At 38.7% G+C, this 26,144-nt stretch overlaps 1 protein-coding gene across 4 annotated transcripts in view; it reads right to left on the bottom strand.

The window, feature by feature from the left end:
• Positions 1 to 26,144, bottom strand: part of elf2a (E74-like factor 2a (ets domain transcription factor)) — an 82,313-nt gene that overhangs the window by 55,806 nt on the left and 363 nt on the right. For all 4 annotated transcript variants that reach the window (XM_034181014.1, XM_034181013.1, XM_034181016.1 and 1 more), the window contains exon 2: positions 6,129 to 6,212. In XM_034181014.1, the coding sequence (XP_034036905.1) occupies positions 6,129 to 6,203 (75 nt within the window). In that variant the 5' untranslated portion in view covers positions 6,204 to 6,212. The remainder of the gene's footprint in view (positions 1 to 6,128; positions 6,213 to 26,144) is intronic.

The following is a 26,144-nucleotide window of genomic DNA, read 5'->3' as shown; positions in this document are numbered from 1 at the left end:
AGGATTATAATACCAAATTATTAGATGATAATAAAAATAGTATAAATATACATAGAGTGTAATTAATAAAATCATGCAAAAAGGTAAGGTTAAACCTGATTTTCCAAACTTTTTTACGAAGAATAATGTGGATATTTGTGAAAAAGATGCAATTGCTAATGAATTTAATGATTACTTTGTGAATATTGGTCCGAATTTATCACAAAATATTCCTAATAAAAACAATGATTATGGATTCATCCCTGTTAACATAAATAGTATTTTTCTCAAGAAAGTTCAAACTAATGAAATTTTGACAATTGTACATAAATTCAAGCAAAAAAAAAAAAAATCAAATGATTATACAGATATTAATATTTTATTAGTAAAACAAATTATAGATGTCATTATTGAGCCTTTCACATATATTTGTCATTTGTCACTCACTTCAGGAGTATTTCCTGATCGTATGAAAATAGCTAAAATTATTCCACTTTACAAAAAGGGAAACAAGAATGAATTTACAGACTACAGGCCCATAGCTTTACTTCCAGTTTTCTAAAAATTTTAGAAAAGATATTTTTGAACAGATTGAATACATTTATTGATAAATATAAAATTCTAAGTAACTGTCAACATGGATTTCATACTAATCATTCAACGGCTACAGCAGTAATGGAACTGGCTGAAGAGATCACTAATGCCATGGATAAAAAACAATTTGTAGTTAGTGTCTTTGTAGACCTACAAAAAGCATTCGATACTCTAGACCAAGAGATAGTATTGCAAAAACTATATAAATACGGCATAAGAGGTATAGCACATCAGTGGGTCACAAGTTATTTACAAGACAGAAGTCAGTTTGTTGCAATCAACAACAATCATTCTAAAAGTGGTAGATTGCACGGTACCCCAAGGATCTGTCCTTGGACCAGTACGTTTTCTTCTTTATGTGAATGACATTGTGTCTGTTTCTCATTTATTTAAATGCATCTTGTTTGCTGATGATACCACTTTATTTACGCTGGAGAAAATCTAAATAAGGTTTTGCAAACTGTAGAGATTTTCAAAAAGTTATGAAGTGGTTCTACGTTAACAGATTATCTTTGAATATTAGTAAGACTGAATTTATGATTTTTAGTTGTAAACGAAAAGACATAAATGCATCTTTGGTTATAGGAGGATCAGCAACTGAAAGGACACATGAGACTAAGTTTTTAGGTGTTATGATCGACGAACAGTTGACATGGAAACTCCACATCGAGTATGTCAAAACAAAGTTATCACAAACTATAGTAGTGTTAAATATTTTCTTAATAAAAGTGCTTTCTTTCTGTTATATAATTCACTGATTTTACCACATTTCAATTATTGCATTGAAGTGTGGGGAAGAGCTTGCAAAACATATACTGATTGAATTTTTCTTTTACAGAAACGTGCCATTCGAGTTGTTACTGGAAGTGGATTCAGGGCCCACACTAACCCAATATTTATGCAATTACAAACACTAAAATTTAATGAATTGGTTGAATTTTCTCTCAAAAATTCTTGAAAGGGTAGTTGTAAAACAGCTAACTGATCATCTGCAGAGGAATGGTCTATTTGAAGAGTTTCAGTCAGGTTTTAGAATTCATCATAGTACAGAAACAGCATTAGTGAAGGTTACAAATGATCTTCTTATGGCCTCGGACAGTGGACTCATCTCTGTGCTTGTTCTGTTAGACCTCAGTGCTGCTTTTGATACTGTTGACCATAAAATTTTATTACAGAGATTAGAGCATGCCATAGGTATTAAAGGCACTGCGCTGCGGTGGTTTGAATCATATTTGTCTAATAGATTACAATTTGTTCATGTAAATGGGGAATCTTCTTCACAGACTAAAGTTAATTATGGAGTTCCACAAGGTTCTGTGCTAGGACCAATTTTATTCACTTTATACATGCTTCCCTTAGGCAGTATTATTAGACGGTATTGCTTAAATTTTCATTGTTACGCAGATGATACCCAGCTTTATCTATCCATGAAGCCAGAGGACACACACCAATTAGCTAAACTGCAGGATTGTCTTACAGACATAAAGACATGGATGACCTCTAATTTCCTGCTTTTAAACTCAGATAAAACTGAAGTTATTGTACTTGGCCCCACAAATCTTAGAAACATGGTGTCTAACCAGATCCTTACTGTGGATGGCATTACCCTGACCTCTAGCAATACTGTGAGAAATCTTGGAGTCATTTTTGATCAGGATATGTCATTCAGAGCGCATATTAAACAAATATGTAGGACTGCTTTTTTGCATTTACGCAATATCTCTAAAATCAGAAAGGTCTTGTCTCAGAGTGATGCTGAAAAACCAATTCATGCATTTATTTCCTCTAGGCTGGACTATTGTAATTCATTATTATCAGGTTGTCCTAAAAGTTCCCTAAAAAGCCTTCAGTTAATTCAAAATGCTGCAGCTAGAGTACTGACGGGGACTAGAAGGAGAGAGCATATCTCACCCATATGGCCTCTCTTCATTGGCTTCCTGTTAATTCTAGAATAGAATTTAAAATTCTTCTTACTTATAAGGTTTTGAATAATCAGGTCCCATCTTATCTTAGGGACCTCGTAGTACCATATCACCCCAATAGAGCACTTCGCTCTCAGACTGCAGGCTTACTTGTAGTTCCTAGGGTTTGTAAGAGTAGAATGGGAGGCAGAGCCTTCAGCTTTCAGGCTCCTCTCCTGTGGAACCAGCTCCCAATTCAGATCAGGGAGACAGACACCCTCTCTACTTTTAAGATTAGGCTAAAACTTTCCTTTTTGCTAAAGCTTATAGTTAGGGCTGGATCAGGTGACCCTGAACCATCCCTTAGTTATGCTGCTATAGACGTAGACTGCTGGGGGGTTCCCATGATGCACTGTTTCTTTCTCTTTTTGCTCTGTATGCACCACTCTGCATTTAATCATTAGTGATCGATCTCTGCTCCCCTCCACAGCATGTCTTTTTCCTGGTTCTCTCCCTCAGCCCCAACCAGTCCCAGCAGAAGACTGCCCCTCCCTGAGCCTGGTTCTGCTGGAGGTTTCTTCCTGTTAAAAGGGAGTTTTTCCTTCCCACTGTAGCCAAGTGCTTGCTCACAGGGGGTCGTTTTGACCGTTGGGGTTTTACATAATTATTGTATGGCCTTGCCTTACAATATAAAGCGCCTTGGGGCAACTGTTTGTTGTGATTTGGCGCTATATAAAAAAATTGATTGATTGATTGATTGATATAATTTACTCAAAACCATGTATAAAGCTCACCAAAAAGTGTTTACCAGATAACTTGCAAAACAGGTTTAAAAAGAGAGAGAGCAGATACAAATTAAGAGGAGATGAAGTTTTTTCAAATTAAAATTTAGAACAAAATCAAAAGAAAGATGTATATCAATTCAAGGAGTTGATTTATGGAACAGCCTTGATGGACGTATAAAAACTTCCAGGTCCATTCATATGTTCAAGAAAAGTGTGAAAGAATTTTTATTGAACAGATATGTTACTAATGTATAGCAGAGAAGCTCTGTGTTATTGATTGAATGTTTTGAAGTATAACTGTGTTTAGCAGCACAACCTAACTGGAACAGTTACTGTTTATTTAGATAAGGGGCAGACATTACAAGCTTTTGCTTCTTTCTGTCCCCTTTCATTCATGATATTTGTGTTAAATGCATGTATGTATGTATGTATGCTGCATTCTTTTTTATTGAATGAAATAAATTAATAAATAAAAATAATAAATAAATAAATAAATATTCACTGTGAACTGTGGCTTGAATTCAGAGTTTGGGGGTCGTCTCACAAACTGTCTGCGGCCCTTGGACCCAAAAAGAACAATTTTACTCTCATCAGTCCACAAAATATTCCTCCATTTCTCTTTAGGCCAGTTGATGTGTTTTTGGCAAATTGTAAACTCTTCTGCACGTCTTTTATTTAACAGAGGGACTTTGCGGGGGATTCTTGCAAATAAATTAGCTTCAAACAGGCGTCTTCTAACTGTCTAACCATTTTGATGGTTGTTTTCTTCCACGCGTCTTTTTTTTTGTCCATTTTAAAGCATTGGAGATCATTGTAGATGAACAGCCTATAATTTTTTGCACCTGCGTATACGTTTTCCCCTCTCCAAAAAACTTTTTAATAAAACTACGCTGTTCTTCTGAACAATGTCTTGAACGTCCCATTTTCCTCAGGCTTTCAAAGAGAAAAGCATGTTCAACAGGTCCTGGCGTCATCCTTAAATCAGGGACACCTGATTCACACCTGTTTGTTCCACAAAATTGACGAACTCACTGACTGAATGCCACACTACTATTATTGTGAACTTTTAATAGCCTAATTTCATAGCCTTAAGAGTGTGCATATCATGAATGCTTGGTCTTGTTGGATTTGTGAGAATCTACTGAATCTACTGGTACCTTGTTTCCCATGTAACAATAAGAAATATACTCAAAACCTGGATTAATCTTTTTAGTCACATAGCACTACTATTATTCTGAACACTGCTGTAAATGAGGTCAGGGAGACGCTGTATCATCGTACATCACTGTCAAACTACAACTGTCAGAGGATTCAAGTCATTTGCCATTCCACAGGGCACTTTGCTGTTTGACGTTGCCAAGACGTAAGAGAGAAGACCCTATCCCAGCATGCATTGCGCGGCAACTGTAATTTGTGGATTTACGTCAGTTTGCATCTCTTACAAAAGCACCTTTTTATTGTCTTATACGTAAGGATCGACTTTTTTTTAAAACTTCATATTGTCTTGCGGTATGTTTGGTGAGTATACATTTCTTTTATTTTTCCCTGAAAATTATTTTTGGGGACTTTTTCATACGCCCATTTGATTGAGTGGTGCCGCATTGAAAATCTACTGTCTTTAGCCTACCACCATTTCGAGGTTGTTTCTGATTGTTTTGCCTTTAGATTGGATCTATATTCAATCATATTTCCCCGTAAAAAAACAATTATTGGTGAGTTTTATATTATCTTGCTCTAAGACTGAATGTTTGTGGACTGCATAAAAATGATATTTTCGGGACTTTTTGCAATGTAAGTAGGATCTGCATGATCAATGCAGCTGCAGTATGAGTGAACGGACGGAGGCACTCCATGGAAGCCAATACCTTTCTCATGGGGTGGGGCAGGGCCGGGGTTACCGCGACGACCCGCTCGCTAGCGCAGCATGCAAGCAGGCTGGCGCAGTAAGGGTTGGGGAAGAACGTCGCCCGCTGTCGATGTCGCCGCTGAATTACAAATTTGGGCTTGCCTGCATTCATAAGGGTCTTATAAATACATATCAGCTATTTCTTTGTGAGATCTGACCACATTTATTTCAAAGCAGGTCTACTTTAAAGCAAAACTGACTCCAAATATGACTCAATGAAGTACTTTTTATTTATTTTTAGAAATGCACTCCGTTCTCAAAACGGTACACGTAAGCAAACAGCACTCGCCTTTGCAGACGTACAGCAGGACACACTGCTGCCTTGTCAGTACTCGTAACATCAGAGCTTAAAGTTTGTTGTATGTGCCCCCCCCCAAATTGCCAGTATTGAAACGTACTGAAACATCCCTTGTTTATTGTTTCAGCATTCTAAAGAGACAGAGGGAGGGAGAGACAGCGCTTCATGTACTGTTTTGCGAACGGAGCGCATTTCCAAAGATAAATAAAACTATTTCATTTAGTCATATTTGGAGTCAGTTTGGGTAAATCTTCGCAGTCTTCCTAGAGAACAGTTTTATGGGACTTTTTAAATTCTAAGTGGCTTGTGGAGAAGAGGCAGGATTAAAGAAGCTTATGATTCTTCCAACTCCTTTTCGAACATGTGGAGTTAGTAGTTAGTTGTCGTGTTTCTTGTTTAGTATTTTTGTTTGTTTCGACTGTGTACCATCACGTTCAAAATAAAGGCTTCATTCATTCATTGACTTTAACAGGGGGCCGCCAACCCCAGCAGAGGGCAGTGCAGTGCAGGAGGATTATTATTCGGTACCATGGCCTCCAGCAGGCACAGAAATGCACAAAGCCATGTTTTTCTTTTGACAAGATGGCAGTCACACGGACGGCGATTTAAGACGACTCCACTTTGCATGTTCTCAAAAGTCATATAGCCTTTAGCGGCAGCCTCACCTGCTGGGCCTCCTCGACCACGGTGACATACTCCACGATGTTCCCTCCAGTGTCTGACAAAACCACAGACGTCATCCCTCATTCCTGTCAAACAAAAACCACAAACCATCAATCAGCTGATTGTTGTAAGGGTGGTGGACAAGTGGATAGTGTCCTTGGTTTCAGTGCGGAAGGTTCACAGTTCAAACCCTACCCCTGCCACATTTCTCCAAGTAATGTGGGTACCATAGGGAATTTGATGTAAAACTTGTGCCAAAACAACATGCAGACCCACCTTGGATTTGCTGTGGCAACCCTGAGTGAAAACAAGGGAGCAGCCGAAGGGACTGACAAACAAATAACACTAAATGTGGCTGTGTGGGAAACATGACAGAGGGCAGGGAGACGATGTACCATCCTACATCACCGTCTAGCCATGACTGATAGAATCAGGGAAAAGCACCAAGTCCCTGGGGGTGCACATCACTGATGACCTGACATGGACAACCAACACCACCTCCCTTGTCAAGAAAGCACAGCAACACCTCCACTTCCTACGCAGGATGAGGAGAGCCAGTCTCCCCCCTTCAACACTCACCACCTTCTATAGGGGTGCCATTGAGAGCATCCTCACCAACAGTCTCTCAGTCTGGTATGGCAGCTGCCATGTTGCTGACCAGAAAGCGTGACAGAGAGTGGTGAGAACAGCAGAGAAGATCACAAAATGCAAATAAAAAACAGAAAATGATTTTCAAATCCTCTTCAACCTATATTCAATTGAATACACCACAAAGACAAGATATTTAATGTTCAAACTGAAACTTTATTGTTTTTGTGCAAATATTTGCTCACTTTGAAATGGATGCCTGCAACATGTTTCAAAAAGCTGGGACAGTGGTATGTTTACAACTGTGTTACATCATCTTTCCTTCTAACAACACCCAATAAGCGTTTGGGAACTGAGGACACCAACTGCTGAAGCTTTGTAGGTGGAATTCTTTCCCATTTTTGCTTGATGCACGACTTCAGTTGTTCAACAGTCTGGGGTCTCTTGTCATATTTTGCACTTCATAATGTGCCACACATTTTCAATGGGCGACAGGTCTGGACTGCAGGCAGGCCAGTCTAGTAACCACACTCTTTTACTGCAGTCACGCTGTTGTAACACATGCAGAATGGGCCTCATGTATCAAATTTGAAGTACACCAAAGTTGCCGTGACATGTATCAAGCAGTGCACACCTGCCCATTTCCGGCGTACGCCTGACGCAACCTTGATAAATGCGGCGGGTGAAAACAATCGTAATTATAATAAACACGCCCACACCCTCATTTTACGACATGGAAGCCAGGAAGACGGCAAAGAAAAAGAACTTCACCAATCACGACGCGTGCCAATAGAGCGTCAAAAGCGGCCGTCGCATCAACTGTTTTGTAGTATAATCAAAAAAGTGTTACAGTGGTCCCTCATTTATCGCGGGAGTTACGTTCTAAAAATAGCCCGTAATACACGAAACCGCGACATAGTCAGCGTTACTTTTTACAATTATTATAGACGTTTCAAAGCTGTAAAACCACTTTATACACTTTCTCAATCAAGCATGAACATTTTCTCACTCTTCTCTCGTGTGTAAACACTCTCAAAGTTCAAACCTTAGTAGAAAAATAAGACCAAACTGTTTTCAGGCCCAAACATTTGTTTGAGAAATAAAAATAGAACATTTTCCTATAAATAATTATGATGGCTTTTAGAACTAACGAATTTAATTTTAACGATCAACGTACGAGGTTGGACACATAAATTATTAATAGTGACTGACCAGTATTTCACAGATCGCGCCTCTGCGTCCTGGCGCCGCGCCTTTTTCCACTCACACCTCGCTGCAGGTGTCCTTTTCCGAGTGACAAACACAGTTATGAGTAGTTGTTGGCACTCTTTTGCTTCTGGGTGAGAAGATTCTTATAAACAGACACGCAGAACACAGAACACTGTTAAAAAAAAAAAAAAAAGGCATGCAAAATTGGACTAAAAACTCTGCGAAACTGCGAGGCCGCGAAAGGTGAACCGCGTTATAGCGAGGGACCACTGTATTCTCTTTTCACATGTCAATAATTCTTGACATGTGGATATTTGCTCGCTCAATTACTAAGACACGCCTAATTTTTCAGATTTCTTTATTTTTAAAGTGTATTTCTTTATTTATTTTATTGTAACAAACGAATGGAGAAAACAAAACCTGATTGCAGCACAGGCGAAGGGAATGAGAACACTACAGTTGTAATGATCAATTTCATTGTCTAAAACGATCACACCACATAAAGTTAAGCTCAGCGCTGCTCTGGCTCCAGGCTCGAAGTCTGGAGAAAAAGTCGAGCAGCGCTTTCTTTGCGGTCAGCGCTGTGGCCACGGATAGTGCTCGATAGACCAGGAATCCCGCAAAAGCGGGAACAAAGGAACACCTCCGTTTTGGTCTCACAGGACGGCTTTGAGATGGCGTTCAGACAGCTGTCCACACGTCTGTCTCAATGTGCCGAAAAAGTGCTGATGTCCACGTCTTTTCACAATTCCTGTGCTAGTCAGACGACGTCCCGGATAAAACACAGCGTCCAGTTTGGAAATGAACAGCACATTCCACTGTTACAAGAGTTTTTGTCATGGAAAGAGGAGCAGAGGCTTCGCGCGTCGCGGCGGTGCCGCATGGCGCACAGCAACGCAGTGATGAAGCCTCACGGGACATGTTCTGGCATGTCTAGGCACATCCACAATTTCTCAGATAATCACTCGATGGAAAAAACACCGACAGCTGTCTGAACGCCATCTCAAAGCCGTCCTGTGAGACCAAAACAGAGGTGTTCCTTTGTCTCGCTCCATCAGCAAATCGGTCGTGACGCGCGAAGCCTCCGCTCGGCTTTCCATGATAAAATCTCTTGTTAAAAGTGAAATCTGCCGGAAAAAGGTTGATGTCCAGCTCTTGTGATAACCAGAGAAAGTGCACACAACGGTCCCGGCTCCACAGAGCCATCCGTTTAAAAATGATCCGGTGGTTTGTGGCTCTCGATGGCGGCACGGAGCGGCCGAGCATCCTTAAAGCCGTCCTTAAAGCTGTAGTAACAGTCCTTATTCTCTGTGAAGCCCGTAAAATTTTCACCGAAAGCCAGATAAATTGTTCTAATGGTTTCCAGCTGCCAGTCTCTAACAGTTTCGGAAAAGATTCTGATGGAAAAAAAAAAAGCCCAAATCATTCCGCCATTTCCTGACAATGAAAATCCGCCGAGGGGGTGAACCACTCCTCACTCAAAGCCTGCTCACAGGCGAATGACGCAACCGACAGGCGTGGAAAAACTCACACATGTGCACGAGGGTTCAAGCTTGTCTGACGCAATCACACGTGATTCAAATCCATATGGTTTTTGAAAAAAATAATAAGGTCGGATACTTTTCTAATAGACCTCGTATTTGCACAAAAACAAAAAAGTCTATCAGTTTGAACATTAAATATCTTGTCTTTGTGGTCTATTTAACTGAATATAGGTTGAAGAGGATTTGCAAATCATTGTATTCTGTTTGTATTTACATTTTACACAATGTCCCAACTTCATTGGAATTAGGATTGTACATCGTCAAACCGTGACTGAGAGGATTTAAAGTGGATATGACACCTAAAAAATTAGGTAAAACTGATATAAATATCAAAATATACATACAGTATAGTAAGTTGAAAGTGGTTTTAATTATTATCACTGAAAAATAAAGTTTGTACAGTTTCTCAAAAGTGTGTTTCTTGGAAAGCGCGCTGGTAGCGTTCCATCAGCGGTCACATGATGCCATGACGTCACAGCGTGTAGAGTCCCGTCTTTGTCTGTTAGATTAACAACAGGAACAGATGGACCTCAACATGGACAGTGACGAGATCAAGAACTTTTCTGACTACTCTACAAGTGTGGATTATTTCTGACTCGGATCCTGAGGATATCGCAGCAGTGATTAGACCCTACAGATTGGAGCCGTATCTTTCGGACGAACATTCAAACCAGGAGCATTCTGGCAGCAAAAATAATGCTGACGGTGTTTATGGCGGAGCCGAAGCAGAGGCAAGAGACGTGCCAATTCCGATGGATTTTCAAAGGCTGCAGAAGATGGAATGGTAAGGTAGGCTTTGATTTTTGTTGCTGCTGTTTATAACACTAATTACTGTGTAGCATTTTCGATTCGAGCATCTGTTTACTGCCTTTGTTATTGTTCTGGAGCCGTGATAGTGTAGCTATTACTTGCGGACCACCGTCATTACCTTTGGGTTTTTGCCGTTTGAGTGCCTGGCATTGCAGTCATCCGTGTTTAGTTATGTCATTTGCATGAAAGAATAGGAAATAAATGGCTAAAGTTTTGAAAAAGATCGCCAAAAACAATAGTGAACATGCCGCCGCCGTGTTTACTACGTAAGTTCCTTGACCATTTCAAGATTATTGTGAACATATTATTTGGGGTTGACATTTTATGTGTTCCTGTGAGCGGTGCGAGAACATGGAGACGGTAGAGCAAAATGTCTGCTGTCGGGAGCAAATGCGTGTGTGCGAGCGGAGCGAGCAGCAGCCGGACATTTCGTGCATCACACAACACCGCAGCTTTCGATCAATCTGCCTGGATTTGAAAAGACTAAAACCTTTCGCCCTTGTGTTTGTGCAATATGCTGCGACACACTGGTCAGGCATTTCGACAAACAAGTCCCTGAGAGCTGTGTTTAATCAAAGTTTCTGCCGCTAAAAAAAGTGTAAACAACAGCCTCCAGGCACGCAAGCCGATACGGTCTACACGTAGTGACGTATTTTCGGCTTGTTGCTCAGCGGGAAACTGGTCATGGGGCGTGCACATTTTTCAGTGGCGGGACGTTCAAATGTTATATATAACGGGAGAATCGCGTCCATTTTCCCAAAACGCTTAGGTTGACCAAATTATATAACCTTTGTTACATGTAATAAGACTATGTTGTCTTTAAGTGTCATATCCATGTCCCATACATGACAGAGGTCAGGGAGACGCTGTACCATCCTACACCAAAGTCAAACCACGACTGAGAGGATTTAAGTCTCACACATAAATGAGGTCAGGGAGACGCTGTATCATCGTACATCACTGTCAAACCACAACTGTCAGAGGATTCTAGTCGTTTGCCATTCCACAGGGCACTTTGCTGTTTGATAAAGTCACTTATTCACGGTTACTTGTTTGAAATGAGCATGACTCTACATTGTATTTTATCTCGGAGCCCGACATGAGTAAAAGCTCAAAATATGCAGTAATACCATCATGACTGCTCGGATAAAGAAGGAAGTTTTAAGTGGGACCTGACTCTGCTTCAAACATGTAACGAGCCCCGTTTCGAAGTTTCCACCTCTCGTTCATTGAAACAAAAAAGACAGTTTAATGTTTTGTTTCTCATTTCCACTGGAATGAAAACTCCTGATCGTGAATTGTGATTTTCTTCCGTATATAAGTTGCAGGACCTCTCAAACTAGTAAAAAGAAAAAAAATGAACTTATACTCCAGAAAACAGTAAATTCCAAGTAAAAGGTTTCATTAATTAAATTTAAAATGCACTGTTTACATGCACTCTGCAGCAAGCGACTGAGGGGGGCACTGAAGTTTATCACGACATGTCATCAGGTCTGAAGGTGTACAAACACTTCAACGTTCAACAACTTCAGCAAACTCCACCTGTGACCACCATGTGATGTCATATTGACACTAAAAACCAAAGTCACACCACTAAACAGACTTTAGTCGTAATGTAGACCTGGCCACATAGCATACATGTGGTCATGCTTCCAGGCAAATGCTGTCTAGGGCAGCTGTCACTAGAGGGCACTAGAGAACAGCCCCCACAAAATATTGAGTCAAGGAAATATACTACATTATATAATGGCTGAGTGGATCCTTGTCATTTGACTGGTGCTTTGTATATCACATGACATGGATTATTCGTCCCATTTGTGTTGCATTACATTTAGAGTGCAATTTGGTTCTATTTAGAGTGCAAATTTGGTTCCATACGTTTGGTACCATTGCACTCTGCGAACACACACACACACACACACACACACACACACACACCACACAAACAAATCCACTGCACTGTCTGGAGGCTATTAGCAGGAAGTTAGAATAAAAAGCTGGACTCATTTCTGACAGGATTTTTGTCGCTGCATTGAGGATGTACACATCAGGATGTCTTTTTTTGTACTACACGTGCAACACAAGTGCCAACCCGGTTGTGTGAGCATGCGCGCACACGCGCAGGATAATGACACAAGCGGGACAACGATTTGGTTGAGCTAACTGCGCGCACACACACACACACACACACAAATGCATTCTGCTGTAAGCCGTCTGGTTGCATGAAGAGTGGTTCATGTGAAAAGCTGACGTGATTTTCTGCTGAACCGAGGAACCACGCAGTCTTTTTTTTATGGAAGTCCGAAGTAGGGATGGGTATTGATAAGATTTTATGGATACAGATGCCTTTATCAATTCTGCTTATCGATCCAATTCCTTATCAATACCTCTTGTGAATTTTCTGTGTACTTAAAGTAGGCTTTATACGTTTTCTCTGTGAACAACATTTTAAATTGGTTACTGGATCCTTGATCTTTGGACATAAATAAAAACAAACAAAATCTGTAGTTTTTGTCAAAACCATTTCCTTTCAGACATTTTGGCATGAATGTCTCTCTGTACTTCTGAGCTGAGCTCAGCCGGCTGCTGCACGTCAGCGCAGAACGGCTCATTTGGGAGGAAAAAAAAACCGTTTTGATCGATTGCAGTTTGTTTTACAACATTTGGAAAGAGGTGTCATTTGCTTTAAACGGCATTTCCCTTTGAAGTTATTAATTCTGACAGGACTCTATCATTCTAAGTTGACTCGGCAGAGAGCCGAGCAGCGTTTGGAGCTGTGTGAACAGAACGGAGGACGAGTCTCGTTTCTTTCTCCGAACAATACAACATTTTACACAATGTCCCAGCTTTATTGGAATTAGGGTTGTACATCGTCAAACCACGAATGAGAGGATTTAAGTCTCATACATGACAGAGGTCAGGGAGACACTGTACCATCCTACATCACTGTCAAACCCAGTTAGTGACTTTAATCCGCACAAAAGTGACTCACGATTGACATATTCAGGGATGAAAGTGGTGAAAAACAAACAAAAAAAAAAAGCTGAAACCCAAAATTCATTCCAGTAGTATGGCCCCACAAATCTTAGAAACATGGTGTCTAACCAGATCCTTACTGTGGATGGCATTACCCTGACCTCTAGTAATACTGTGAGAAAACTTGGAGTCATTTTTGATCAGGATATGTCATTCAGAGCGCATATTAAACAGCATATCTCACCCATATTGGCCTCTCTTCATTGGCTTCCTGTTAATTCTAGAGTAGAATTTAAAATTCTTCTTCTTACTTATAAGGTTTTGAATAATCAGGTCCCATCTTATCTTAGGGACCTCATAGTACCATATCACCCCAATAGAGCGCTTCGCTCTCAGACTGCAGGCTTACTTGTAGTTCCTAGGGTTTGTAAGAGTAGAATGGGAGGCAGAGCCTTCAGCTTTCAGGCTCCTCTCCTGTGGAACCAGCTCCCAATCAGATCAGGGAGACAGACACCCTCTCTACTTTTAAGATTAGGCCTTAAAAACTTTCCTTTTTGCTAAGCTTATAGTTAGGGCTGGATCAGGTGACCCTGAACCATCCCTTAGTTATGCTGCTATAGACGTAGACTGCTGGGGGTTCCCATGATGCACTGTTTCTTTCTCTTTTTGCTCTGTATGCACCACTCTGCATTAATCATTAGTGATCGATCTCTGCTCCCCTCCACAGCATGTCTTTTTCCTGGTTCTCTCCCTCAGCCCCAACCAGTCCCAGCAGAAGACTGCCCCCTCCCTGAGCCTGGTTCTGCTGGAGGTTTCTTCCTGTTAAAAGGGAGTTTTTCCTTCCCACTGTAGCCAAGTGCTTGCTCACCGGGGGGTCGTTTGACCGTTGGGGTTTTACATAATTATTGTATGGCCTTGCCTTACAATATAAAGCACCTTGGGCAACTGTTTGTTGTGATTTGGCGCTATATAAAAAAATTGATTGATTGATTGATAGTATTCTGCTCTTACTAGGATGCAGCAGTTTTCTAACTTGGCAGATAGTTCTGGAGGAAATCACTGAAGAAATTGAAATTGAAAATATGGTTTGACTGAAACAAGTTGTCATTAAACTTAAATAAAACAGGGATGAAGTGGAGGTGTAAGAGTCACTAGGTGTTCACAGGAAACATTTATTTCTATATTTATTTATTTATGTATGTTCACTGTTAGTTGGTTTTATCAATTTTGTTGTGTTTTGTTTTATCAGGTTCTTTTTGTCTCTCTAAAATTGTATTGTAGCATTATTATTATTACTATTGCTGTTGTTGCTATTATTATTAATATATAAAAATAAAAAAATTACAATTTTAATAAATTTGACTCTTTTACAACAACAAACGCTGAGCCATTAATTATTATACAGAAAACAAATGCACACAAACGTGCTGAGATGCAAACAGCTTAATACTAACTAACATTGAAAACGCCATAGACATGCTATCGCATTAGCATCGGTCCCGTTTTTAAGTTATAAAATATATCTAGCAACTGTTTCAGAAGACCATAACAGGTCGGTTTAACATAAAAAGAGTAAATATTACTCACAGACATATGCTCTTTAGGATTTTAGCGGGAAAAAATTAAGATGAAGCGAAATAAAATGAAGAACTAATGAAACAGTAGATCGAAGCACTGCTTCATTGGTTCAAGGTTCAAAGTAAAGCCACACTGCAGAAACGGTTGATTACAGGCCAGCTGCAGGGTCTGTAATCAATGTAGAAAATTATCGTTTCCTGACAAACACCCCCAAATCAATGACCACTCTGATGACCAAAAAGGGAAATGTTAAGCAAAAAGGTTATTGATGTCAGTGAATCGAATCATTTCTTAATGATACCCGAAAAGAATAGGTTCCCGATACCCAACCTTAGTACGAAGTCAGTGCACTGCATCACTGGACTACACGCCACAAAAGGTACTTACATTTTGGTGTTCCACTGCTGCTGAAGTACCTTTTCTGTTGTTTATAAATTAATAAAATATCAAATGACAAGGATCTATTTTAGCCGTTATATAAAACAATTTTTTACATTCTTTCAATGGAATGAATATTGCATGATATGTTCCAGCTTTCACCTCATGAAATATTTGTACCATTGAACTCATAAAAATTCATTAGCTGTATAAAAATCTATATGCAGTTGTATGTAAAAGTTTGGGCACCCCTGATAATTTTCATGATTTTCCTTTATAAATCATTGGATGGATCAGCAATTTCAGTTAAATATATCATATAGCAGACAAACACAGTGATATTTGAGAAGTGAAATGACGTTTATAGTATTTACAGAAAGTGTGCAATAATTCTTTGAACAAAATTAGGCAGGTGCATAAATTTGGGCACCCCAACAGAAAAAAAATACATAAAAAAAAAAAAATACATCATCAGATTGGAGGCCTCGAAGGCGGGCTGACGAGCGCCGACGGAGGGTTTTCCAGCAGCAGCAGTCACGGAACTGACGGGCCTTGAAGGCGGGCTGAACCCCCTGCGGTCAGTCAGTGTAGTTACTGCCCATAAGGTACAACCTTTTTTTCCTAACTGTACAAAATGCCAAAAAAAGCCTTAAGTAGTGAAGATCTGGATGAGATCAAACTCTCCCTGAATTTCATGTCAGATGAACTCAGTGGAGTGGTTAAAAAGCAAACCAAACTGCTTGGCTTATTGAAGGAGGTGCGTGATCTCAAAAAAATCTTGCAAGAGAAAGACAATAAAATCAGATCATTGGAAAATCGTGTCGATGACCTTGAGCAACAAATGAGGATGGAGGAAGTAACTGTTTCAGGACTGAACATTAAGCATCGGGCATACGCTCGGGCCACTGCTGTGGGCAGCAGTGCCGATGAAGCAGATGACACGCGAGAAGAAACTCAATCCCTGGAGCAACAGGTTGTTCAGTTTTTTCTTCCAATGATATCCACATTAATAGTACTGATATTGTTGATTGCCATTCAGGTTGCAAGAAGAGACAAAAAGGGCGAAACCGGTGATCATCATCCGTTTGTAAATAGAAAGTTTAAGAATGAATTGTTAAGGCAAACAAAAAAAGTTGAAAGGAACCGAGGTGTATGTGAATGAACATTTGACAAAGAAACTGCGGAGAATGCAAGACAAGCCAGAGTCTTCGCAGCAGAAAAAAATACAAGCGACATGACTAGGAACTGTAAAGTGTGGATCAAACTAAATGGAACTCCGGAGGAAAGCGAAGGCCATAATGATAAGAGAGCTTGTGGATTTGGATAAATTTAATTATTGCTCCTTTTGGATGAACATGTTCCTATTGTTTGATATTGTTTATTTGAAGGTATTTTGGTATGTTTTTGTTTCGTTTTCCCTTTTTGTTATGAGACAATTCTTGGTTAAATCCATATCACATACTGGTTTACATGAAATAGCCATATCATATTTAGCGCATTTTGGTTTGTCGATTACAACCCTTTTATGATGTCAATTGATTCTTTTCAACTTGCTTCTGCACAGGAGCTTGATCTAAAAGTGTTTGATTACTCTGACACAAATCTCATTGCATTGATTACAATATAGATCTGGAATGTTTTTTTCTCAAAACACTACTCACCACTGCAATTACTTTACCGAAGAACAACTTAAGGACTGTTCCATGATAAATGGTTCTTTCTCCATTAGACATTTTATAGTAGAAGTCTTCCTATGAATTTGCCCAAATTCAGGATTGTTTAAAAGTGTCAATAATCCCTTTCTGTCATTGCGGCTACAGAGACGTGGTTGAGGGATGAGCACATGGACATGGTCCGGCTCGATGGTTATGATCTTTTTTTTATAAATAGGATGAATAAAAGGGCGGTGGCGTGGCACTTTACATCAGTTCTAGTTATCAGTGTGAAATTGTCAGTAATATGTCTTTTTCTTTTGATAATGTTATGGAATGTGTCTCAGTGGAAATAAATGTGAAAAATCAAAAAACATAATCATAAGTTGTATTTACAGAGCTCCTGGATCAAATACAAATATTTTGTGGATAAATTGACAGATATGTATAACACCTATAAAAATAATAAGCTTTTGTTTATCTGTGGAGACTTCAATATGGATTTCCTCAATCCTCATTGTCAGTCACACATAGATGAATTTATTAATTCCGTATTTAGTATGGGATTGTATCCAGTAATTACTCATCCAACTAGGATAACTTGGAATTCATCAACACTTACTGACAATATATTGACAAACATTACTACGGGAAACATAATGGGTGGACTTCTCATTAGTGATATCAGTGATCATCTGCCTGTTTTTGTTGTTTTCAATTCATTAGTTGATAAAATTGACCATATTATATTACAAACTTCACAAGGAAAATAAACAAAGGAAACAATGGAAAAGCTTAGGGCAGATTTAAGACAGCAAAACTTGGAGTGACATTACATTGAGGATGTTGATCAATCTTACGAATTATTAATTTCTATTATTTCTAATTTATATGACAGACATTGGCCCTTGTGTGTTAAAAAAAATGGAAAAAAGCTAAACAAAGATAAACCGGTTGGATCACTAAGGGACTTCTGAATGCATGTAAAAATATTTTTTTTGTATAAGCAGTTTTTAAAATCTAGAACAATGAAGCTGAAGATAGATACAAGTCATATAAAAACAAACTTACATTATGCGATCATGTAAAAAGCAGTATTATAGTGATTTATTGGAAAAAAGAAAACGAATATAAAGGGTACTTGGAGGTGTTAAATGAAATCATAAATAAGCAAAAAGATTGTCAAAGAATATCCTGCCTATTTTTATGCAATACTGACAACTGTTAAAGAAAACAAAGCTATTGCAGATCATTTTAGATGGTTATTTGTTAATGTGGGTAAAACTTAGCAAAGTTCAATTGTTTCTTCCAAAACGTGCTCCTGAATTACAGCAAAACAATAGAAACAGTTTGTGATTCAATGTTATTAGAGGAACGATGAAAAAGAAATTATTGATATAGTTCACAAACTTAAAGGGAAAAAATCAACTGATAGTGACCGTATTGATATGTTTTTGGTTAAAAATATTATTGATTGCATTGTTAAGCCTTTAACATATATCTGTAATTTGTCATTAATGACTGGGAAATTTCCTTTCAAAATGAAAATAGCTAACAGTGATCCACTGTTCAAATCTGGTGACAAGCACGTCTTTTGCAATTATAGGGGCCATATCCCTTCTGAAAAGATATTTGAAATTAGGTTAAACAATTTTTTTAACTAAACATCATATCCTTAACGTAGCCAGCAATTTGGTTTTAGAAAGAATCGCACTACTTCGTTGGCTGTGACGGATTCGTTGAACAAATTACCAATGCGATTGAAATTAAGCAATATACGTAGGGGTTTTTTTTTTATTTACGAAAGTATTGATATTCTATGATCATACCTTGCTATTGGCAAATTACAGAAGTATGGTATCAGGGGATGGCACATGACTGGATAGCGAGCTACTAGACAGTAGTATCAGTGTGTCCACGTTGGTGGGACAAATTCTGAGTTTTTGAAGATTACTTGTGGGGTGCCCCAGGGTTCAGTCCTTGGGCCACTGTTGTTCCTTTTGTATATTAATGATATATGTTTGGTTTCTAAGTATGTAAGTTGTATTTATTTGTGATGATACGACTGTGTTTTGTAGTGGGGATCATTTGGGACAGCTCCTGGACAAGATGGAGAACGAATTACATAAATTAAAAAATGGTTTGATTTAAATAAATTATCGCTCCATTCTGTTAAAACTAAGTGTAGATATTTGGGAATAAGACCAGGAATTTAAGTAAAAAACTATTACTATATGATATCGAAATTGTAACAGATACAAATTTCTTGGTGTCATAGTGATGATAGATTAAGCTGGAAAACACATTAACTATGTTAAAACTAAAATGTCAAAAAGGCCATTGCAATTCTGCCACAAAGCCCAGGACTTCCTCACCCAACATGCATTGACCACTTTATATCATGCATTACTTGTTCCATATATGACATATTGTGTCGAGGTTTGGGGAAATACATACAGAACTATACTAAACCAGTTTTTCTGTTGCAAAAGAAGCTATAAGAATTATCAGTAATAAACCATATTGAGAGCCAACAAATTTGGTTATTTGCTTGTCTGCAAATTTTTAAATTCTGGGACTTGGTTGATTATATTACAATACAGATTATGTATAAAGTTAAAAATAAGCTTTTTGCCTCTACATGTCCAGAATCTGTTTTAAAAATGAGAGACTCCAGCTACTGTTTGAGAGGAACATTATTATTTGAGAAATTCAAGATCTGTACTACTGTTAAAAGTCATTGTGTTTATATTTGTAATAATTGTCCTGATAATATTAAAATAATTGGTACTTTGGTTGGTTTAAAAGGCTTTACAAAAAGAATATATTTACCCATTATAGGTTGAAGGATTAGGTTTATATTTGTCACTGTTCACCTCTTACTTGTTTGGTTGTGTTTTGAAATTTTGTGATTAAGTTAAATTGTTTATGTACTTTTCCTTTTTTTTCCTCTCTTTTCTTGTACAGTTATTATGACCATATGTGTAGGTTTGTATGTATATGTATATATGTATGTATGTGTATATATGTATATGTATATATACATTCTTTATTTTTAATGGTATAAGGGGAGGCTGCTTATAAGCTTTGCTTCTGCCTTCACCCTTTCGGCCACACGGGTTTTCATACGTTGTTTTTTTATGTTGTTATTGCCTTTGTTGTTGCTCAGTTGTGTGCCGGATAAATAAATAAATTCAATTCAATATTAATAGGGGTGGGAGAAAAAAAAAAAACGATTCACATAAGTATCTCAATTTTTTGTTTTACAATTTTTAAATTTTTTTTTAACAAAAATATTGATATTTTCTAAATTAGAGTGTTTCATTTTAGACTACTTTTACTACTACTTTTTTCACAAAATCAATCATGGACTTTATTTGCAAAGACCTGCGGCCTTATAGTGTTGTGGAAAATACAGGTTTCAGGAACATGCGACACACACTTGAGCCGTGGTGCGTGATACCTTCCAGAAAGTATTTCTCTGAAACATCAGTGCCTCAAATTTACAAGGACATTAAGGAGAAAGTCAAAGAAAATCTCAGCAGAGCAGAACTTAAAGTTTTCAGGTGCTCTGTTCGTGAAATTTGTTTTTTTTTTTTTTTACAGCACTGACTGAGCAGAATAGTTAAATAAGCTGCTAAATCAATCAATCAATCAATCAATTTTATTTATATAGCACCAAACCACAACAAACAGTTGCCCCAAGGCGCAATAAAAATTAAAAACAGATTCACGTGTGATGTGTATTTTGGGGGGAAATATGCCTCCTGATATAGACTGTAGACATCATTATGCAACTTTTTCACTGGTACTAAGAAAGCTAAACTAAGAATCACAAAAATCGGCAATATCATCAAAATCGTAATTTAAATCAAATTGGCACCCAAAAAATCATGAGGGAATCAAATCAGGGGAAAAGCATATCATCCCATCCCTAATATTTAGTAGATCCTCCTTTTGCAAACATAGTAGCCTCTAAACGCTTCCTATAGCTTCCATGAGAGTCTGGATTCTGGTTGAAGATATTATGGACAATTCTTCTTTACAAAACATCTCAGGTTTGTTGGTTTCTGACCATGGACAGCCTGCTTAAAATCACACCACAGATTTTCAATAATATTCAGGTCTGGAGACTGAGACGGCCATTCCAGAACACTGTACTTGTTCCTCTGCATGAAGGCCTTAGTAGATTTTGAGCAGTGTTTAGGGTCGTCTTGTTTGAAAGATCCAGCCCCGGCACACTTCAACTTTGTCACTAATTCATTAATTCATGAACCTTGTTCTCAAGAATCTGCTGATATTGACTGGAATCCATGTGACCCTCAACTTTAACAAGATTCCCAGTACCTGCACTGGCCACATAGCCCCACAGCATGATGGAACCACCTCCAAATTTTACTGTAAGTAGCAAGTGTTTTTCTTGGAATGCTGTGTTCTTTTTCAGCCATGCATACCAGCTCTTGTTATGTCTAAATAATTCAATTTAGTTTCAATCAGTCCACAGCACCTTATTCCAAAATGAAGCTGGCTTGCCCAAATGTGCTTAGCATACCTCAAGTAACTGTTGGTGGCATGTACACAGAAAAGGCTTGCTCTGCATTACAGCATCATACAGCATCTCTTTGTGCAAAGTGCGCTGTATAGTTGAACAATGCACAGAGACACTATCTGCAGCAAGATCATGTTGTAGGTCTTGGAGCAGGTCTGTGGGTTGACTATGACTGTTCTCACCATCCTACACTTCAGCTTATCTATTTTTCTTGGCCTGCCACTTCGGGCCTTAACTAGTACTGTGCCTGCAGTCTTCCATTTCCTCACTATGTTCCTCACAGTGGAAACTGACAGCTGAAATCTCTGAGATAGCTTTTTGTATACTTCCCCTAAACCATGATGTTGAACAATCTTTGTTTTCAGGTCATTTGAGAGTTGTTTAGAGGTTCCCATGTTACCACTGATTAGAAGAGATGCAAAGAGGGGAAACATTTGCAAATGGCCACCTTAAATACCCTTTCTCATGATTGGATTCACCTGTGTAAGGAGGTCAAGGGTCAATGAGCTTACCAAACCAATTTTGTGTTCCAATAATTAGTGCTAAATGTATTCAAATCAATAAAATGACAAGGGTGCCCAAATTTATGCACCTGTCTAATTTTGTTTAAATAATTACTGTACATTTTCTGTAAAAACTAGAGACTTCATTTCACTTCTCAAATATCAGTGTTCATCTGCTATATGATATATTTAACTGAAATTTCTGATCCAGACAAACAATGATTTATAAAGGAAAATCATGAAAATTATCAGGGATGCCCAAACTTTTGCATACAACTGTATATAAAAGGCAATCTCTGTATGTATAGGGCTGCAGCTATCAATTATTTTAGTAATCGAGTATTCTATCAATTATTCTGGCGATTAATCGAGTAATCAGATAAAAAGTACTTTTGTGTTTTTAAACAACATCAATAGTCCAGGGGCTCTCCCTAAGTAATGGCACAATGTTCTACTGCGCCAAAGTGTTGGCATTTTGCTGAAATGACGATGGGATGTGGCTTTCTGTTTTGTTTTCTCCAACTTGTAAAATGTAACCATTTTTAACTTTTGTTTTTTTTTTTTTTTTTTTTTTTTTTTAAGGTTAGTGGACTGGGTCCCTGCGTAATTTTTTTATCCCTCTTTCTTTGCAATTCAGCAGATGCATTTCAGCTGGAGGTTGACCATGCAGCCTCACAGTCAGTTTTTTAATTATTATTTTATTTAGTTACCGTGTTTGTGAAGTGTTGTGTGTTGCCCAAAAAAGCAAAAATTAAAAAGTCAAACACTCAGTGTGAGTCGAGGGAAACACAGAAGAAAGAGTGGACTTCTGCTGTTTGTAAATGTAGCTGGGGACAGAGCTGTGACTCGCCCGGTCTGAGGGCCCCTCACACTGGGCAGAGAGGAAAGCAGCCGGCCACCGGGTCAAAAGTCCCCTCCCCACGTAGAGCAGACGTGTTTTTTTAAAAAAAAGAGACAAACACACTGCTTCACTTTAAATGCACAGTAAATCTATTTCAGATGATCAGGGTGGACCATCTTTCTCTTAAAAGGCTTTATTTTACTCTATGTGTCACGTTGGAAAGCGGTAGCTATCGCTGCTAATTTGATTAGTTTTTATGCTCCAGCCTTGTCTGTTTTTTGTTTTTTCTGCAGACATTGCAGCGCCACACACAGGCCTGGCATATGTACTACAACGTTAAATGAAGCTTTGAGGCACAGAATTTGCCTCAAACATTTTTTGTAATCAAATTATTCGAGTTACTCGACTAATCGTTTCAGCCCTATGTATGTATATGGCACGCTTGTGTTCGGGGTGAACTGCCACAGTAATTAAACGATTACACCAAACTTGGTATGGTGACTGGAAGCACCAAGGGAGAGGTCACTGGGCCCTTAGGTTGAGAGCGCACATGCGCAAACACACATACACAGTCAGCTTTATATATTAGATCACAACCTGCTCACTGAAGCCTTATTTTCACAGTTCACACGGTACTCAGGTCAGGTGGCAGCATTACACTTTACTTACTACGTATTCACAGCTGGTGAGGGTGGACTTTAATTAGAATCTGAACGGGCCAGTGCGCACTGCATGCAAGTGAAGTTGTGCATTTTTTTACTTAAAATGTACCTGCTGTGTACAGCATGCGGACTGTCGATATGCCTCCCAAAGAAGCAGGGGACATTAGGCGTAAACCCAAAGGGCTAAATGGATGAAATGTATGTGATATGACATACTGTCACCTTTTATTATCATTAACTTGAGTCTCATGAATGTCACAAATTGCTCTCTAAAATTAATGACGACAACAGACACAATGCAACTTAATACACCTTAACTAAAGTGACATGAAATATACATTGACAATTGCTTAAACTCTTCTCTATTACCCGTGCTTACAACCGATAACTCAGCAAGTTAATAAATAAGAACAAGTCAAGTTTCCTAAGGCCTGTAAGGTTCCCGCCAGTGTCAGTATGCATTTGTTCCAACACTTCATTTCAGTATTCTCATTTTATTTCACTTAGTGAAAGTAATGCCCACATCCTTGTTGGGTCACCACTAATATCAAAGTCTACAGAAGATCATAAACTTTTAACAATCATGTGACCTGAGACTGAGTTTTCATTGGAGCATCAAATATTCCTACAAGGATGCAGCGCTGAGCATCCTGGACCAACTGGCATCAATTTTAGTTTTTTTTTTTTTTTTTTCTAATCTTACTGGACAAGTCATTCACAACCAGCACAGGAGATTCACTCACATGCCATCACTCTGACCGGAAAAGGTATCGGTACGCAGAGGACCACCACGTCTTTTGTGTTCCAAGTCAAACTGACAGCTACGCTTGTCTTATTTCGTCTGTGTGTTTTTGCGATCAGCACACAACATCACATAATTCAAAGCAAAGGTTGCAGCCAGAGGTTTTAAGAAGCCGGTGGTCAGCAACATGCAATTTCAAACTAGGGCTGAAAGGATGAGAAGAGTACATGGTCTGTTAGAAAAGTATCGGACCTTTTTATTTTTTTCAAAACCCTGATGGATTTGAATCACGTGTGCTTGCATGAGCCAACCTTGAACCTTCGTGCGCATGCTTCTGATACTTTTCTAACAGACCTCGTAACTCGAATAATTCGATTCCAAAAAAATGTATGAGGCAAAATCGAAGCTCCGTTTAACATTGTAGTACATATGCCAGGCCTGTGTGGCACTGTTAACATCCCCAGAAAAAAAAAAACAAAAGACTAGAGCATGCGCATAAGTCGTGTATGAGCTAATCAATTTAGTACCAAAAGCTACAGCTTTCCAACGTGACACACAGAGTAAAATAAAGTCTTTTAAGAGAAAGAGGGTTCACACTGATCATCTGAAATAGCTTACTACGCATTTAAAGCGAAGCAGTGTTTGTCTGTTATTAAAAACACTTTGGTCTGCTGACTGTGCTCCTCTCTACGTACACTTTAAGTCAGGTTTTCGACAGGACGCAGAATGGATTTATCAATGTGGCTTTTGTGAAAAAGCTACACTCCAGAGACCAGTTTTTCACAGGCTGTGCTCACATTCACGTGCTGCCTGACTGACTGAGGATTCCACCGACCACCTGCGCTTACAGTCCGGTGTCAGGGAAGTGCTGAGCGAAAAAATAAATTACCCAGAAAGGGATACACAAAATTTGACAATCTGAGTGGTGGCGCAGCAACAATGCGCCATTGCTCAGGGAGAGCCCTGGACTATTGATGGTGTTTAATAACGCAAAAGTACTTTTTATCCGATTACTCGATTAATCGCCAGAATAATCTAAAGAATACTCGATTACTAAAATAATCAATAGCTGCAGCCCCATTTCAAACTTAAACAACTTAATCAGATGGTAAGTTCAAAGCATTTCCATGGTTCAAGTGCAATTAGAAATGTTCAGACAGAGACTAACAGTCACAATAACACACTGTGAAGAGCTGCCTGCACAGTGTACATCGGCACTGCACCACAATTGATAAATACATCCAATTATCATTCAATGTCATGTCATACTGTAAGAGTTAGCAAGGGTTACTGCATTTGATTATAGGAAGTGGCTATTTGCACGGCCGCCGTGTCCATAAACTCTCATTTGGCTATTCGCACGGCAAGACTCTGGTGGTAAAACTTGGAAATACTTGTATAAACAAACATACTGCATTAAATGAAAGTTATGGACACGGCCGCCGTTCGAATACGGTCGGCTTTTGCCACCAGAGTATTGCCGTGTGAATACTGAAATGAGAGTTTATGGACACGGCCGAATAAAAAAAAATCTAAAAAATATTAAAGGAGTTAAGACATCTTGAATGCAGTATGTTTGTTTATACAAGTAGTTCTAATTTTTGCCACCAGAGTCTTGCCATGCGAACAGCCAAATGAGAGTTATGGACACGGCCTTGATTTTATTTATTTATATATATGTGTGTGTGTGTGTGTGTGTGTGTATATATATTACACACACACACACACGGTTGCCAGTTTATTAGGCACACCTAGTTAAAGCAGCCCAACAGCAAATCTCTCATGGTGTGCCCATTAAAAAAAACAAAAAAAAACACTGAATACTGTGTAAAAACACTTCATTAACACACTCCACCTGTTACCATTTATTCTGTGACGTCATATAGTTAAATAAGGCCAAAGTAGCGGCAGTTTAGCCCTGGCTGTTTAGCATTCTGTTTAAGACGAAGCTAGCCGGCACAGAGCACTAAAACCGCACCGAGCGAA

The sequence above is a fragment of the Thalassophryne amazonica genome, chromosome 11 (genome assembly GCF_902500255.1).
Source record: "Thalassophryne amazonica chromosome 11, fThaAma1.1, whole genome shotgun sequence".
In the NCBI taxonomy this organism is placed as follows: domain Eukaryota; kingdom Metazoa; phylum Chordata; class Actinopteri; order Batrachoidiformes; family Batrachoididae; genus Thalassophryne; species Thalassophryne amazonica.
The sequence above is the reverse complement of the archived record's forward strand: the minus strand, read 5'-3'. Positions and strand labels throughout refer to the sequence as shown.